We start from the raw sequence: 16393 nt of genomic DNA on the forward strand, positions 1-16393 counted from the left end.
AATTCCGCAGCGATATCTGATATAGAGCGAGAGAGAGAGAGAGAGAGAGAGAGAGGGGAGGAGAGGGGAGAATTTTCGAAGGGTGGTCTCTCTAATTTACGAAAGCAATATTATCCGCAATGTTAACGATATAATGGAACGGTAATCACCCAACGGCACACGCAACGTGGGTATTTCGAACGGCGGTTTCTAAAATTCGCGGAATCGCACAAAGGACGGACTGTTTTCCTTCCTTTTCGTTCCGCGTTCTCGTAACATAACATTATTAATATTTACGGACGGTGGACAGTTCGAAAGTTGCAACAACGCGGCGACTCGCCCGTACAAACACTTTGTGTTTTATTTGTGTTTTCATATTACTACAGGAATATATTGTAGCGACGTGAACGTAAAAATGTGTACCAGTTTTTATCGTGCGAGACTTTCGCATCGGGAGAGCGACGCGCGTCGTATCGCGCGCGCTCCAAGTGACGGTGCGTGCGTGCGTGTATATGTGTGTGTGTGTGGGTGACCTGTCGCTCATCATCTGTAAAAATCTCTTGTACGCACGCAACGCGGTGTGCAACGTAGGAATGGAAGGTGCCGAGAGCGCGGATATGTGAACGTTTCTCGCCCGCCGCGGACACGCCGCAGTCGGCCGATCGACGGAAGATTATGTACACTCGATCACCGCGACGCGTGCCGATGTATAATATAATGTATAAAAATTCGCCAAACACCGTGCCGAAGAGAAAATCAGCCTATTCGATAGGAATCCTGACTTCGATTGCGACTTCGGTCGCGATTAAATCGCGAGTCTCCTTTTTCGAACGCGCGCAATTTTTGGCATTTTCTTTTCCTTCTCCCTCGGCCCCGACAATCCGCAGCGGGGACTCTCAGTCGGCGATTTGCGCGACGACGAGACCACACGACCGTCGATACGGTATCGTCGTATCTCGACGAACGAACGAACGAACGATGGTGTTCAACAACAACGTACATTCAAAACACCGAACGTGCTCTCTCACGCAAATGCAAGTTTCCGCGATCTCGATCGGTGAGGAATTCTAAGAGGACTTCCGTCTCGCGCGGCATCGGCAGTTTTGATGTGCAAGTGCTCTTTCTTTCTGATTCAACGCTGTGCCGGCCGAGTTCTCACGAGTCGAACTCGGTCGCTATCTGCAAGTAAAAATCATATTCACACGATGCGGCGGCTAATAATCTAATAAAAGGCTAATAAAATAATAATACAAACGCGCGTAAAAACGGAGAAAGAGAAGGGTGGGGGGAGGGAAAAACGGGTCTCTCTCTTCGCGTTAAAAAATATACAACGAAATATACGGGCAGGAATCGTAATGCGCAATTGATGGACAATTCACCGTGTATCCGCGAGCGGTCTCGCGCACACGACATCGTAATCGACGTGCGTTCTTAATTCTTTCCTTTCTTTTTAATAACACGGTCGCCCTCTCTTCGAGTTGGCGGGTAGATTTCTCTAACATTTAAAAGCGAAGATCTACGCTATCACACTAATTCGACTGTTCGGAGACGAGTCGGGGGGAGGGGGATGGGGCTGATCTCGCTTCGCCCGGCTGTCTCCACTTCCTCGGGTTGGTTCTACGATAGGTGCAACAAGTCCTCAGTTTTTCCCGCTCTAAGCAATGAAATGTAGCTTAAAGGCGTCTCTGGCGCCGCGTTATTCCAAGTTTCGGCGGCTCGAGAAACGCGAATTTGGCGCTTAGAGCGAAAGGCTGAAGGCTTGCTGCACGTAGACCCGGACTTACTACGTAACGCTAAAGCTAATGGCGCACTAGAAAATGATTACTCCCATCTACGTGGCACCTGCTCCGACGCTAAAACGTGAAAATAGCTAGTCTCACATGCGGATCTGCGCACTATGATCGCGTGCGATTCGATTATGCGGCTATCACATGACGCGTACGTTAAGCCTAAAGTAGTCGTTCTTAAGAGAGAGTCTACATGTCGAGATCGAAGATCAGATCGTTTTTGAACTCCAGTTGAACGGCGTCCTTGGCGTCCTCCTTGTTCGGTTCGTCAGCCTGGACCTCGTCCTCCTCGGTGGGCGGCTTCTCGTCGACGTCGGACTCGCGCTGCAGCGGACGCTTGCCGCTCGCGCTCATCTGCGCGATCTCGATGTTCGCCGTCCTCTGCTGCCGAGACTGCTGCTTGTCGCGCGCGAGTATCGGCTTCACGTTGTCGGTCTTTTCCCTCGGCGAGTGCTTGTGGTGCGGCGTCTTGTTGTACTTGCCGCGCTCCTCCGTCTCCGAGTTCTCGCTCTCGCTCATCCGCCGCTTGTACGCGCGCTTCTTGTTCCGCATCTTGCGTTGGTTCTTCTTCCGCTGCCCGAGGATACTCGAGTTGGATCTGACGGGGAAAGGAGGAGAGAAAATTGACAGGCGGGGTCATTGGGCTCACCGATATCGTCCCACGATCGAGCTAGTCGCAAAATATGCGCACGCTCCGATGTAGCTTTTTGCTTCGAACATTTTTCAGTATCTCAAATTGTAAGTAAAATGTTAACTGTAAATGAGGTATTTTAAATAATGTATCGGATTGTTGCAAAGGCCCGTCGTGCTTTGTCAAATAAAATAGATAACAAGCTTTTCCGGTTTGAAAGCATTATTAATTCTTAGGAATAGAATGAACAACATCGACTCGACATTTTTTTCAGTAGACGTCTAAAGGCCGTTCCACAATGTCCGTGAAAGCTGTAAGTTTGTAAGACGTAGTAAACTGTAAGGTAAGATCATAAACGAAATGAAAATAATTCATATCCGCTCACGATCTTACGTTATGGCCTACGACATCGGAACGAGTCCTTACAATCGCGACCAGCGCACTTATTTTTACGAATATTGCAAAATGGTTTTCTAGATATTTAATAAAAAAAAAAAAACCCGAGTCGATCATGCTTATTTCATTCTGAAAAATTATTAATCCTTCGAAATTGATAATTTCGTTTTCTGTTTTATAATACATTGAGAATGGCCTTAAAAACGAGGACTTATCTCGTATTATCCTTTTAATAGTCCAACTTCCTACGAGAATTTGACAGAATTACAAATCTTTTGCATCAATGAAACAGTTGAACGACTCGATTTCAACCGGAAGGATGATAATAAATAATCCATTCGCAATACCTGAACAATTGCTGCGAGATCACGTCGTTGAACCGCACGGTCTTCTTCAAACTGGAGCAATCGGACTCGGAATTGACGTCCTGCACGGAATCGTAATGGTAATCCGTGCACGACGCCGGTAGGCTGTTCTCTTCGGCGCTCGACTCCGAAACGGAGCGCGAAAAATCGCGGACGCGTCGCGATTTCAGTATTCCCTTGGAGTGCCTCGTGCTGCTGTTGCTGCTCGCCAATTCGTCCCCGCTGCTCTCCGAGACCGACCTCAGCTTCTCCACCAAGCGCGTCTTCTCTTGCGCGGCGGTCCGCACGTTCTCGTGCTCCTCTTCGTCGTCCGAGTCCTGCTGAGTCGAACGGATGTTTATGACGACACTATCGCCTTGCGGCGCCACAGAGATCTCTCTTTCCGCCGGCGGATCGTTCTCCGAAGAGGCCTGCAAACCAAATTGATTTCTACAATTTACTTATAGAGACGGTATAAAAAATTAATAACATTGTTCACGATGATCTTCACATCGTCCTAGAGAATATCAAGACACCTCACGATACCGTGAAAAGGTCTTTAAGACGTTAAGGGTGGTAGTCATTGTCAGATCTGATCCTAAATATAGGAGGGAATTAGGAGATACAGTTGACACGCCATGAGATCCCTAATAAATTACCATTAATTCCTGGAACTTGCCCCTGAAGGAGGCAGCGGTGGGCAGATCCTTTTCCTCCATGAACTCCGTGTCCAACCCGGCGGAATATTGCTTCACGTTCTCGATATCCCTGACCGTGACACTGAATACAACGTTATTGTCCCACGGTTCGATCGCCAACGTTTCCGGCTCAACGGAATGATCGCCTATCTTGAGACACAGGGAGTAATACTGCGGGAAGAATCCGGCGCCCACGGACGTCAGCAACACATGCAAGCCCGCGTTGTTCTCGAGGATCTTATAACGTATCGAGTCGGGATTGACATTCTTCACATTCACCGTTACGGCTAACTGGCTGTTGTAAACGTTACAGGTGTACGCGGGGAGACTGTACTTAACGTTAGGATTCATGAACGCGTCAGCTGTCTCTATCGCGTCACTAGTCCGCAAGACGGTATCCGCGCACTTTTCTATCGCTTCACTCGCCCCGTCGAATTCCACAGACTCGTTGATCAACTCCACTTTGTTGTCGGGCACGTTCTCCTTGCCTTTGGACGACGATACGGGGCTGCTCTGGTCGCTGTCGACTCCACTGTCCACCGTCGAGACCAACGAGCGGACCACCGGCAAGGTCACGACCAACTTCTTATACTTCGCGTCGAACTTGGCGTTACCGTTGTCACCGTCTACGGGATACGGTAACGGCAGGTCTAGCAGGTATTTGGCGGGCTTCTCGCTCTTCAAGGTGAGGGACCGCTCGTGTATGTCGAGGGTCGCGTCGCCGGCGCTCTTCAGCAACGGCAGCTCGACGCTGACGATGAGTCTCTTCGGAATCGCGGCGTACAGCTTGGCGTCCCTGCTGAGACAGAAGTCCTCCATCTCCACGTCGGACTGCTGCTTGACGGTGAACTTGGGAGTGACGTATTTCTCGTCCACCGCCTGCTGCTGCTTGTTCTTGTAGTAAGTGGTGACCGGCGAGGCGCGTTGAGGCTTCTCCTCTTTGCTCTTCAGGTATCTCTCACGGCTCTCGTCGTAACTGGACATCAGCTTCTGATAGATCTCCTGGTCCATGTCCAACGGTTCCTTCGGTGGCTCCTCGGAGGGTCTCCTGATGACTGTGGGATGCGACACTCCCTTGAAACTGATCTTCGGGAACTTCAGGTTCTTTCTGTCGAGTTTCACCTAGGGGAGAGCACAGGGAGACATGTGATCAGTGCTGTCGAAGTGTTAAAATCTACCATTTAACTCTTGTCCACGACCTTCCTTATACTTATAAGAATGAGACCGGTCTATTTTTTAAAGAACTATCTACAGTAGCCGTAAAGTAAGACATAAACAATAAGATAATCGACCGACCACAATCGATTATTCTTGGACCATCAGGATCCAATTGATCGATTAGCTTATTGCATACATTACAGCTGTTGTAGACGGTCTTTAAGTTTGACATCTTAAATTCTCATTGCAGATACCGCTTTAAACGGGGACTGCCGGTTTTCTCGGCTTACGGATTAGAGCAAGCTTAAAGTCGGATATGACGTCACCTAACACTTAAGGTTTAAGGCTGACATCCACTTTGAGGTTGCTCGACCTAACAGTATGCGAACCTTGAAGTTGTTCTCCACACCGTCCATCGCAGTATTGTTAACGATATCGCGGAAGCGGGCGTCCTTGGACGCCAGGTAGATGGTGTCCGGATGGAAGACCACGTCGAACACGACGCAGCGCACGTTCTTCTTGTCAAGGTCATCGCGCGGCGGTACCAGCGTGTACGGGATGGACCACTGCAGGCCTCGGTGGCCCTGCTCATAGGAGGGCTGGCTGGTCGGTCGCGCCACCACGTCATTCTTGCTGATGTTCAGGAAGCACTTCTTCTCGCCATTCACGCTCGTTTTTATGACGTAACCGGGCTCGGGGTTAACGAACGTCACGTCTACGCCCCGTTCCTTCTCGAGCTGGGCGATCTCGCGCTCGTAGGTCCGCCTGTTGTCCGGGTCGCGCACCTCCTCCGCGTACTCGATCAGCAGCTTGCGGAAGTCCTCCTTGCGCAGGCACTCGGTGATGTTCCGCAGCTCGTCGCGCGACACGTCCAAATCCTCCCATGCTTTCCTGCGAGACTCGAATACGTCCATCTTACGACGCGCGTGTTTACAAATAGTACCGTCGGTAGAGCGATTGCGAACGGCGCGTCGCCGCACGTGGATCGCGGCGCCACCACACCGGCCGGTCTCCGCACCGGCTGGGCTGCTCGATACGCGAGCGTCGCTTTCGAACGCTCCTCCGCCGGAGTTTACCTCTCTCGCGCTTCCTGCCGATTTCCCGTTCCGCTCTCTGTCACGGGTTCAAACACCGACCTTGCACTGATTTCGTTGCGCGCGATAGTTACGATTATCGATTCTAAAAGGGGACGAATATATTCCGGCTTTCTAGCGATATGATAATTGCGCGTAAAAATTAATTATTACTCAAATAAAATGCACAATTTAAGCGAAATGTAATAATTTTTTATCCAACTTGTACTGATTTCATTCAGAGAGTATTTGGAATTAATACGCTTTCGAATGCGCGTCGAATCGAGTTACGTAACGCATCGCGAAAATGCATGCAGATTCGCGCGGAATTCGCGCAGCAATTCCACGCCGGATCGTTAGACGCCCGCGCGCAAATTCCAAAGCGGCGAATGTAATTTCGGAGAGCAGTAACGCGTCGAGCTTGCTGAAAGAATAATGATGTTGTGCTAACGTATATGTCAGAAGATTTTGTAAACGTTTATGTTACTACTCAGATAACGTATGCACCTGAAAACGGTGTTTGCAATACCCAATATAGAGTATATTTCATTTCCGGCGTAATGTTTCAAGAAATTGCTTGGTCTTTATCTTCCTGAATATTTATTTTTTGTTATGTATTCGATTAAAATAATCGTTCATATTAAATGGTATATAAACAATTAAAATAATCGTTTAAATAAAATGTCATACTAACTATATGAAATATTTTAGTTATGTATATACATTTGAACAGTCACAGTACTATACTATCTATAGAAAATGGTTATACATATGTATTCTTAAGTTATATTTAAAAAATATTGATAATGCACACATCAGAGGGTCAATGTACTCTAACGGATGCAATAAAATACGGTACTTTCTAGATGTAATCAAAATAGCCTTTTGACAAATATATATATATATATAATATTAGGTGAACAACTTTGCTCCCGCCGTTTCCTTATAGATGGCTTTAGTGGAACTTAGTGGTCAAAGTAAATAAATCATATATGTCATACAATCAACTTGGGCATCTGTCACCATAACCTAATAGTTACATTAGTCGATTTGTATCTGTACTATAAAGTTATCGTCGATTGAAGATGTCAGCCGAATTCTCATCATTTGCGGGAGGTTTTACTTTTCTACTTCAATAACCCCAAGCGCAGAAAATCGGCCATACCGAACATTCATGGCTCCAAGGTAACGCTCTGTATTTGGTGGGATCAGCTCGGCGTAGTGTATTACGAGCTATTAAAACCAACTGAAACAATCACAGGCGATCGGTATCGAACTCAATTAATGCGTTTGAGCCGAGCATTGAAAGACAAGCGGCCGCACTACGCCGAGAGACACGAGAAAGTGATTTTGCAGCATGACAATGCTCGACCCCATGTTGCAAAAGTGGTCAAGACATACTTGGAAACGTTGAAATGGGAAGTTCTACCCCACCCGCCGTACTCTGCAGACGTTGCACCTTCGGATTATCACTTGTTCCGATCAATGGCACACGGCCTGGCTGACCAACACTTCCAGTCTTACGAAGAAGTCGGAAAATGGATAGATTCGTGGATTACCTCAAAAGATGACCAGTTTTTTCGATGCGGGATTCATGCATTGCCCAAAAGATGGGAGAAAGTAGTGGCCAGTGATGGACAATACTTTGAGTCATAACTTTATCTCCATTTTTTTACAATAAAACCTCAAATTAAAAAAAAAAAACGGCGAGAGCAAAATTGTACACCTAATATATATATATATATATATTAAAAGAGAGCTATTTAAAAAACTTTTTTAACTGGAAAGGTTTTAGTATGTTATATGGAAAGACAATATACTACACAATCGCCACCAGATTCGTTAGAAGTGCTCGCTAAATATAATTCTAATTTAATTCTTTATCCAGTTAGTAAATCCAACATGGTATATACAGGGTTCTCTTTTCACATTATATCGTAATTTTGTTGCTCGTAAATTCGATCCCGTTCGTATGAAACTCGCTTTTACACACTCAATCTTACCTTACGAGGTACACTGTACAAAAAATACAAGAGCCTATTTACCTAAAAGACCTCAAATATGTCTTTATATATATATTTGTTCTATCGATTCGCACCGAAGACATCTTCTCCCCCATCTTCGAAAATCTCTACTAATCTATCTCACATGTGCCCATCGCTCGTAAAAAGCCGTACTCCGCAGGGGCCTAATTCTTACAATGCTTTATTCTAAGTTGTCATATGAAGGATCATTCAAGTCAATTGCCAAAAAAAAAAAAAAAATTATATATACGTGTATATATATATATATACATACACACAAATACCGAGCTTAAACAGAAAAAAAAAACAAGAGAAAGCTGGCATTTTCCAATATCGAGACCAATTATTTCCCGCGTTTATCCCGCGCCCGCGACCGAGACTGCACACGCGCAAAAGCAATTTCCCCCGTCAACGAAAACAAGCACGAGGATGAGAGACAATCAATACCAATGATGATGATGATGATGATGATAATGCTTCGTGGACGATATGTGCTGATAGTAGAAGGTAACACGTGTCGATTGTTTGGCAGTTAGAGATATGCAGTTATCCCCCCGTAAAATGACGAGCATCGATGATTGTTAACAGTGCGGCGTTAAGGAGCTATTTTAATTATTTCCTGCTATGCTGCTCGATCGCTTCGTAAATCACCATGAGGTAGCTCAAGACTAACCGGTTACAAAACGGTTCAGGTAACTACGTTCAGGTTAAACCGACAGAATGAAGAACCCGATACCGCGACAGAGAACCTTGTGGTACGTTTGAGAGACCACATGTGGACGTAATGGTATTTCCGAATTACGAAATTATCGTATGTGTGTGTGTGTTGTGTAAAAGCAATCGACGCTGAGAAAACGTGGCGACAGCACGCACCGGTAGATAAAAAATACGTTGAGACGCATTGTTAAAAAAATATCTGTTGTAATATAATGTAACAATTTCCAAAGGCATACGGCCGGTATGTACACACGTACACCAACGAGGAATGATTCTGAATCGCGCTAAAAATAGTACCTCCATTTATATCCGCTTAGTGACTTCTAATTCTGACAACAGGTCGCGATAATATAATCTATGCACTGCCGCCGTTCACTATGCATATGCTCTCCATCTTGCCTTTCTGAGCAACGTACTCCACGCTATTTACAACTCTCACGGAGACCTCGATTCGCGCCGCCAAGTCGTACGTCCCGGCTGCCGGCAGCACAGCGTGTAACTTCACGTTATTGCTTGCACGCGCTTGAACGTTGGAGCGAATCGACGAGTGGCCGGCGTACCTATAATACGGCGAAGCTTGCGGCGAGTACAGCTGGGACTTAATATTTGGAAGATGGGTTTCGCTGCAACAAGAAATGCGATCGAAATCATGTAAAGGTGCTTTTACGCTCGTATCTTAGAAGAGAGAAGGCCGACCGGCTCGTTTGATCAGTTACAAAGATCACAGAATTTGCGGAATGACAAATACTATCAAGTACGTCGCGATTAATTCACATTTTGGCTGCTCAAAGAAATCAGAGAACTTTCGGATGCTTATATCTTTTGTAAGTGAAAACCGAAGAAATGAAAAAGAAAGGAGATATATCATACACAATGTAATAATAATTGTATATATATGTACGCTTTACTGGGATATTTATAATTTCATCGGTCAACGCATCGTGAATCGGTTCACTTTCGTCATTCTCATTACGTTTTGAGATCCACACTCGACTTTCTGATTTAATCATTTACCCAGTTCGTTCTTCTCGTGTGTAGTAAATTATGTAATAAAATCACGACACGATACATCTCGACTGTCTTACCTGCTGGTACCTATAGTACTTATTTTAACGTCGACTGGCATCTCCGAGTGGTTCTGCAAGTACATCGTTACGGGGACGATGCACAATCGATTCTGCTGGAAATTGTGCGCGAGCTGCCTCGCGTGGCTCAGGGAGAAAGTGATCAGACTCTTCAGACATTCCGCTTCCCACGCGGGGTCCTTGACGGGCGCGGTTACCACGTTCGGTACGTTCCGCTCCGGTCCGAAGATCCTCAAGCGGGCGCCGTACTCGTTACGCGCGATGCGCGGCTCCTTGGGGTGTTTGTACGTCTTGTTTAGATACTCGAGCTCGAGGTGGTGCTGACCGAAGGCCCTCCGGGTTACCACGCCGCTTTCCGTCACGTTCGCGCACCACCTGACGATCAACGTCGAACGCAACGCCATAGTGTCCGATACAGGGCTGTGCTCGGCGTTCTGCTGCGACTGGAACTGCTGCACGTCGCTCGCGCTCTCGTTCACGTCCAACGGCTGTATGTGACGTCTCTGTACAAAGTTGACGAACGGATAATCGTCGATCGACGCCGCGTCGCCGTCGGTCAATGACACGTCGGAGATGGCCGGCTCGCTGTCGGCCTTCCTCTTCAGCTTCAGCATCAGGTGGAACACCTCCTGCGGCTGCACTCTTATGCTCGACGGTAGAACGGAAGAGCGGAAGGCGAGCCACAGGGCGCTCTGGAGCGACACTTTCGACAGCATAATCTCGTTGATGGATGGATCGTGGACCTGATTCGTGTTCTTCACGGACATTATCAGATTCAGCGTCGGCGAGTCGTCCTTGAACAGTCCGCTTCTCGAGGCCACCGCGCTGATCTGGATGGAGTCGAGCACCGTCAGTTGCCAGGTGTGTCGGCACAGCCGATGCTTCAGCGCGGCCTTCGTCTCGACGCTCTCGTAGTAGAAGAGCAGGTCTAACCGGTGAGTGCCCTTCTCATGAGGCGCTTGCACCCAAAGCGGCGTTTCGTGAGTCTCGCCGACACTCAACACGCCGTTCTTGGACCCTGGTAACGCTATCTTCGTCACCGATCTGCTGTTCCTCCTCACCGTTGAATCTGCAAGCAGATCATATTTCTCACGTTATTCAGCGAAGAAGTTGGACAACAGCAAAAGGAACAAACGACACGCACAACGCAGTCGACGGATTAAAAGTTGCATTCTTTTTTTCTTTCGACGAGTTTCGTAACCGCATTTCGTATCCGGCAGGAAAAGTAACCGACGGAACCTATATAAAGTTTTCAAAAGCAGAAACGAATTCTCCCGTTGGAAACGTAGCGAAACTCGTCGGGGAAGAAGCGTTGCGACTTTTTGATCCGCGTGCGATATAAAGAGACGTCCTTACAGTCCGACGATCTGCGCCCTGAAAGAGCTCACCTTCGCTTTTATCGACCTCCGAGTTTTCCAACGTGAAAAGTTTGGCGTCGGTGCAGGCGATATAGATGTTCGTCAAGGGCGCGTTGCCCACGTTCCTCAACGTCACCTTCACCTTCTGTATCTCGCCGCAAAGCATCTCCGGCGACAACTTTGTGAAGAGTATCTGCCGGAGGGAGGCATCCGTACGTGAGTCGGTCCCGCGCGAGATCAATTTCGCAAGAAGGCACGTACCTGCATAAACGGCGCCTTCTCGATCACGTTCATCTCCAGCCGGTAGTCCTTTCCGTGCACGTTCATACCGGGCTTCTCCTTGACGTTCTTCAATTTCGCCAGCGTGATCTCGAACAACCTCTTACCGGCGATGGTGGTGGCCGAGTTCGCGACCGGCGGGTCGTTTGTCGCTTGCACCGGATTCGACAGTTTGTAACTCAGGCCTAAGATCTTCAGCTCTCCCACTCGCCTGGGCGTGAGGGACAGCACGATGCTCTGCCTGCACGCTGGCTGCAACAGGATCGCGTCGATCACGTCCGAATCGACCAGGCTGTCGTTCCTCTCCGTCTCGTTCGTGACGCCGTCGTCGTCGCCGTGAGCGAACGACCACAGTAACGTCACGTCCGACAACGGTAGCGGCACGTGCAGCGGATTCTGCAGCTCGATGGAATAATGCACCGGCTCGCCCAGAACAGCGTTCGGCTTCGAGGTGTTGTTGCTCGTCCGAGAGTACAGCGCGACCGTCGGCTTGAATATCATGGGCGGCGAGCCCTGCGCTTCGGTGATCAACAGCTCCTCCATCTTCGACCACTTGGCGTCGTCCGTCTCCTCCACGCCGAACGTCACGTGGCTCGCTGGAATATTGCTCCTGGTTTGTTCGCCCAACGGACCGTACAGTACCTTAATACTGTTGCTATCTAATATTGGTAAAGGTAAAGTCAGAAGTCCTTTGCAAGTCACGCCGTTCTCCTGTAACAACAACTGCAGAACAGTCGTAAATAAGCCGGCCGACCAGCTAAAAAGCCCCGTTCCTCACCGCTCACGGTCAGTCACCGAATGATCGCGACATTTTGTTTTCTTTTTGCAAGCTTTGAAACGCACCCCGTGTCTCGTGAGGAAATTTTTCGTCTTTCATGTGTGACTATTCTCGGGAGATATATTTTCCTCTTGGACACGAGGTGCGTTGCGAAACTTATCGAGAAAAGTGTTGCAATCTTTTCGTGACGTGCGATGTGTGCGCTTGATGACTCATCGTCGACGACGTTATCGTATATGTGCACCTACGTTGTGAGTGTGCAAAAATTCGCGTAGAAACGCAGCCTGTTGCGGAGCGGACTGCTTGCTCGATGCATTAAGTAACTTCTCAAACGCTTTCACCGCCTCGGACACTTGTTTCAGAGACGCGGCCTGCCTGCCGATCGTGAAATGGATGTGATCCTCGGCTAAGGACCAACCTCTCTGGTGGTAGACCTACAGACAGAAAAATACATACTGTATTCAAGTAAATAACTTCTTTCAAGTATTTCCCATAAGTTTATACATCCACAAGCATATCATAAATTCATCGTAAGCGTCAAATTGATTCAAGATATATTCTGAATCCTGGTAAGTTTAGTATACTTCTGTCGAGAATATTAAATTAAAACACCAAGGCTAAAATTTCATCTCATTTATTCCAATTGACGGAATTTAACTTTTCTAAAGAAAAAATTAAAATAAAATTTATAATATTCTCGAGGGGAGAAAATTCTTCTGTTCTCGAGTAAATGATAATAAGCTTCTCTAATATTTACAATAAATACATTTTAATATCATCATCTAGAAAAAAAATATTCTCTATCCAAGATAAGCATTATTTTTCAAGAGAAGAAATATGGCTTCTCTTCGCATTATGGCATTACTTTTCTCTGTGCAAAGTCATATGTCACTCACTAGACAGATGGATCGTTTCTACGCTCACCTGATACGCCTGCTGATAGCACCTCAGCGAGTGTTTCCTCTGACCGGCTTTCGAAAACCTATGTCCAGCGAGGACCGCGTGGAAGGCGTATTTACGCATCATCTTCGGGCCGATGAAGCAGTAGGCGGCTTGCTCGAGCAGCAAAGCCGAGCGCAAATCTGAGTCCTCGCTGGTCATTCGTATCAGCTGCTTCGCCGCCTCCCCGTAGAGTCCTCGGCCCTTCAGGCACTCGGCACTGAGCAGCGTCGCTCTCGTCGCGAACTGAGGCATCTTGCAGCTGTTCGCGTAAGTCAGTATCGCGTCGTCCATGTACTCGATGGTCTTCCTATTCGTCTCGCCTTGCATGAAAGCGCTCAGAGCGGCCATCTCTAGAGCGCCCGCATAGTACACCCAGGCTTGATCCGCCGCGAAGTCACGCTTCGCGCTGTGATACGCCTGATAGGCGAGCGAATAGTGGCCGAACATGAAGCACAGGTCGCCCAAGCGTCGTAGCTGCAACTCGGGCGACTCCGCGGTGTAACTGGAAGGTAAACGTGTAAATATTCAGGTTTGCACGGCGAGTTCGCTTAAGATAAGTACGTTAAGAACGCAAATGGAAGAAAGGTGGTCTCTTAAACAGGAACGACGAGGAACGATTCTCTCTTACATCACAGCGTTTGATGGCGCAGAACCTGGTGCACCAGGCTTATTTGTACCGAACCACCTTCTCGTGGCGCTGAATAGCGATCTACTGACCCCCTTTTTGTTCGAAATCACGTCGTTCAATAGGCCAATCTGCTTCTCTACGTAAGGCAACAGGCTTCGCAAACAGAATTCTGTTATCAACGTCCGTAATCTTTCTAGATCTTGAGTGGAGAGACGAGCACCGTGTTGAGCAACTACGTAATTCGGCGAATCCGCCCAGACGTTTGTGTTTATCGGCGAACTGGTGACAACAACAGACTGACCCTTCACGTTGTTCGCAGCAATGTAATTCTGCGTTTTCTCGTTATCCGGACTGAGCGGATGAATCGTGACCGGGACAGCTTCCTGTCCGACTTCCAGGTGCACATTCGTCGACTCGGATATTTCGGAGGAAAGACTTATCGTGTCGGCCATATCCGGAGATGGCAATGCGCAGTTTTGCGGCATCAGCGGCGTGCCGGCTTGACTCACTCTGCAATAGAGAATAGGATGATTATTACCTCACCAAATATAAATCTATGTAATAATTTCAAAAGATTTAGGAAAACATACTTGTCGGACTCTGTAGTCAGCTCGCTCGGCATGGCGGACACTCCGCCTGTATCCGCGGGTGTACGAGGGGAACTGTTTTGTTCACTGCTGCCGGACAGTTCCGAGTGCTTAGTCAGAAATTGACTCCAGGGATCGGGTAAGTGCGAATTGTCGTCCGAGAGACCCGGTGGTCTCGAGTTCATTTGCAATAGAAAACAGTTGTTAGCACCGTAAATAGTCTTCATCTCTATAAAAACTATTTCAGCTCTGAAAGATCACACACGAGTGTAAATTTGCGCGAAAGAGTTGCAGGTCATCGACTTATTGGCATGTCTCTCCCGACGGAAATATTTTATTGAAAATATAACGAAATTTTACTGACATGTATTACAAATTCTTTCACGATTGGCCCCATTTCACTGTTATTATTCCATCAATATTTCAGTAAGCATTCGGTTTCCACTTAAATCAAGTAAATTTCATACTTAATATTAAAAAAGAACAATATTATTACTTCTCAGCAGTATAAATTACATCCTAAAACTTTTCCTAATATTTCACGGTATTGCGTGAAATTTCACGAGGGAAATTGTGATTTCTTTCGAAATACGCCCCGTAATTCTTCAATAATTTTCGGCAAGATATTTCCATCAGTGCTGGTTCTGCTGATTTTGAAAACAGCACCCGATAAGCAGGAAGACCGAATAATGTACTTACTTATTCCTATCATCCTGAATAGCGTCATGAACCAAGATGTAATACCTGAGGGCATTGTTATTAAACCACTTGGGCAATTTCCCCGGTATACTCTGATGCAACTGTGCACCCATAGACTGAATCTTCTCTAACGGATTGTCCTCAGCTGTGGAAACAACTATCATGCACGCGAGCAGGTGTTTCGTGAACTCATGATCCGATGGGAACTGGACGCTCAGGAATGTCTCTCTCCACGCCTCAAACCAAGGAACAGATATAGGGATATCAAGCTCGGTTGTGCCGATACGAACACTAGTCGTACGTTCGCACAAGGCAGAACTGGCCGCCTCGTTCAGCATCTTTTTGGCAAGACTCGGCTCCGGTGGTCGCGCATTAATGTCTTGTATGGAAAGCCGGAGATTCCTGATCGCTATGGTGTTTCCTTGAGGATCCTTGAAATGGCCTGGGTGAATTGTCAACATGGGGATGCGTCAATACAGAAGCATAAAACAGACTTTAGCTGTATATGCAGGTTATATGCACGTTGCATCGGTGACCCCGGTTTCGAAGTGGCCTGAACGTTTTCGATGGAGCGGGGAAGTGGAGGTTGGGAAAAAGAGGGGGGGGGGGGGGGAATCTCAGCTTACCTTCGGTATTCAATTTGCAAAAGGGCTGGAGCAGCTCGACGAATGACAGATTATTCTTTTGGCACGCAGCGTCGGCCGCGGCCGAGCAGACTACGGCGATCTGCGGGGAAAAGGTGTTGCCGATAAACTCCCGCGGGGTTAACTTACACTGAGCCATGACTCTGTTTGGTGGGCGCAAACCATCAAAATACATGTATAACCCGTATATCCACTCGCGCTCAAAGCAGCAGCGAACGCTTTCTCTATCTCATCGGCCTGCGTGGCTCAATCGGCGTGCCGCATCCCGCGGGATCGCATTACCGCCACTCGTTATCTCGCGAGTAGTCGGCAAGCGATAGAACGTCGACGGTGCATCCCGATTGTACAATCGCGAAGATAAACATGTCTCATCGAACAGCTGTTTTCTTCCAAATATCCGCCCCTGAGAACCTGACGAGCGAGAACCGCGACCGAATATCACGTCGCGTCATGTGACACGCTAGACGGCCGATATAACGATTGATAACTCGATGTTCGATTCTTCCAGCTTTTCAACCCCGCTCGGAGAGTCGATTATCTTCTCGATATTTCTAAACTCGGACAGCCCTCTTCTCGATTAATTCGA

At 47.5% G+C, this 16393-nt stretch overlaps 2 protein-coding genes across 2 annotated transcripts; both read right to left on the minus strand.

Annotated features, from left to right (window-relative positions):
- Positions 1-299: 299 nt before the first annotated feature.
- Positions 300-6034, minus strand: LOC106750094 (protein kintoun). Its single transcript, XM_014630180.1, has 4 exons — positions 5383-6034; positions 3797-4957; positions 3141-3568; positions 300-2364 (listed from the first exon to the last, which is right to left on the minus strand). The coding sequence occupies exons 1-4, from the start codon at positions 5905-5907 to the stop codon at positions 1956-1958; spliced, it is 2523 nt and encodes an 840-aa protein (XP_014485666.1). The 5' UTR covers positions 5908-6034; the 3' UTR covers positions 300-1955.
- A 1744-nt stretch (positions 6035-7778) lies between these two features.
- On the minus strand, positions 7779-16224 carry LOC106750090 (trafficking protein particle complex subunit 8). Its single transcript, XM_014630171.1, has 10 exons — positions 15790-16224; positions 15164-15605; positions 14468-14713; positions 13878-14387; positions 13232-13751; positions 12556-12741; positions 11512-12252; positions 11281-11443; positions 9893-10961; positions 7779-9430 (listed from the first exon to the last, which is right to left on the minus strand). Exons 1-10 carry the CDS (start codon positions 15980-15982, stop codon positions 9163-9165), a joined length of 4338 nt encoding a protein of 1445 aa, XP_014485657.1. The 5' UTR covers positions 15983-16224; the 3' UTR covers positions 7779-9162.
- Between the last annotated feature and the right edge of the window lie 169 nt (positions 16225-16393).

Source organism: Dinoponera quadriceps, unplaced genomic scaffold, assembly GCF_001313825.1.
Source record: "Dinoponera quadriceps isolate SergipeBrazil2010 unplaced genomic scaffold, ASM131382v1 scaffold4444, whole genome shotgun sequence".
Taxonomy (NCBI): Eukaryota; Metazoa; Arthropoda; class Insecta; order Hymenoptera; family Formicidae; genus Dinoponera; species Dinoponera quadriceps.

Coding starts and splice junctions, on each gene's coding strand:
- LOC106750094 (XM_014630180.1), bottom strand. CDS start 5,907: ATGGACGTATTCGAGTCTCGCAGGAAAGCATGGGAGGATTTGGACGTG. Junction 4,958..5,382: donor GTGTGGAGAACAACTTCAAG/GTTCGCATACTG, acceptor GCTCTCCCCTAG/GTGAAACTCGACAGAAAGAA. Junction 3,569..3,796: donor GCAAGTTCCAGGAATTAATG/GTAATTTATTAG, acceptor TTTGGTTTGCAG/GCCTCTTCGGAGAACGATCC.
- LOC106750090 (XM_014630171.1), bottom strand. CDS start 15,982: ATGTATTTTGATGGTTTGCGCCCACCAAACAGAGTCATGGCTCAGTGT. Junction 14,714..15,163: donor ATTCAGGATGATAGGAATAA/GTAAGTACATTA, acceptor GTGATCTTTCAG/AGCTGAAATAGTTTTTATAG. Junction 14,388..14,467: donor CTGACTACAGAGTCCGACAA/GTATGTTTTCCT, acceptor TCTCTATTGCAG/AGTGAGTCAAGCCGGCACGC.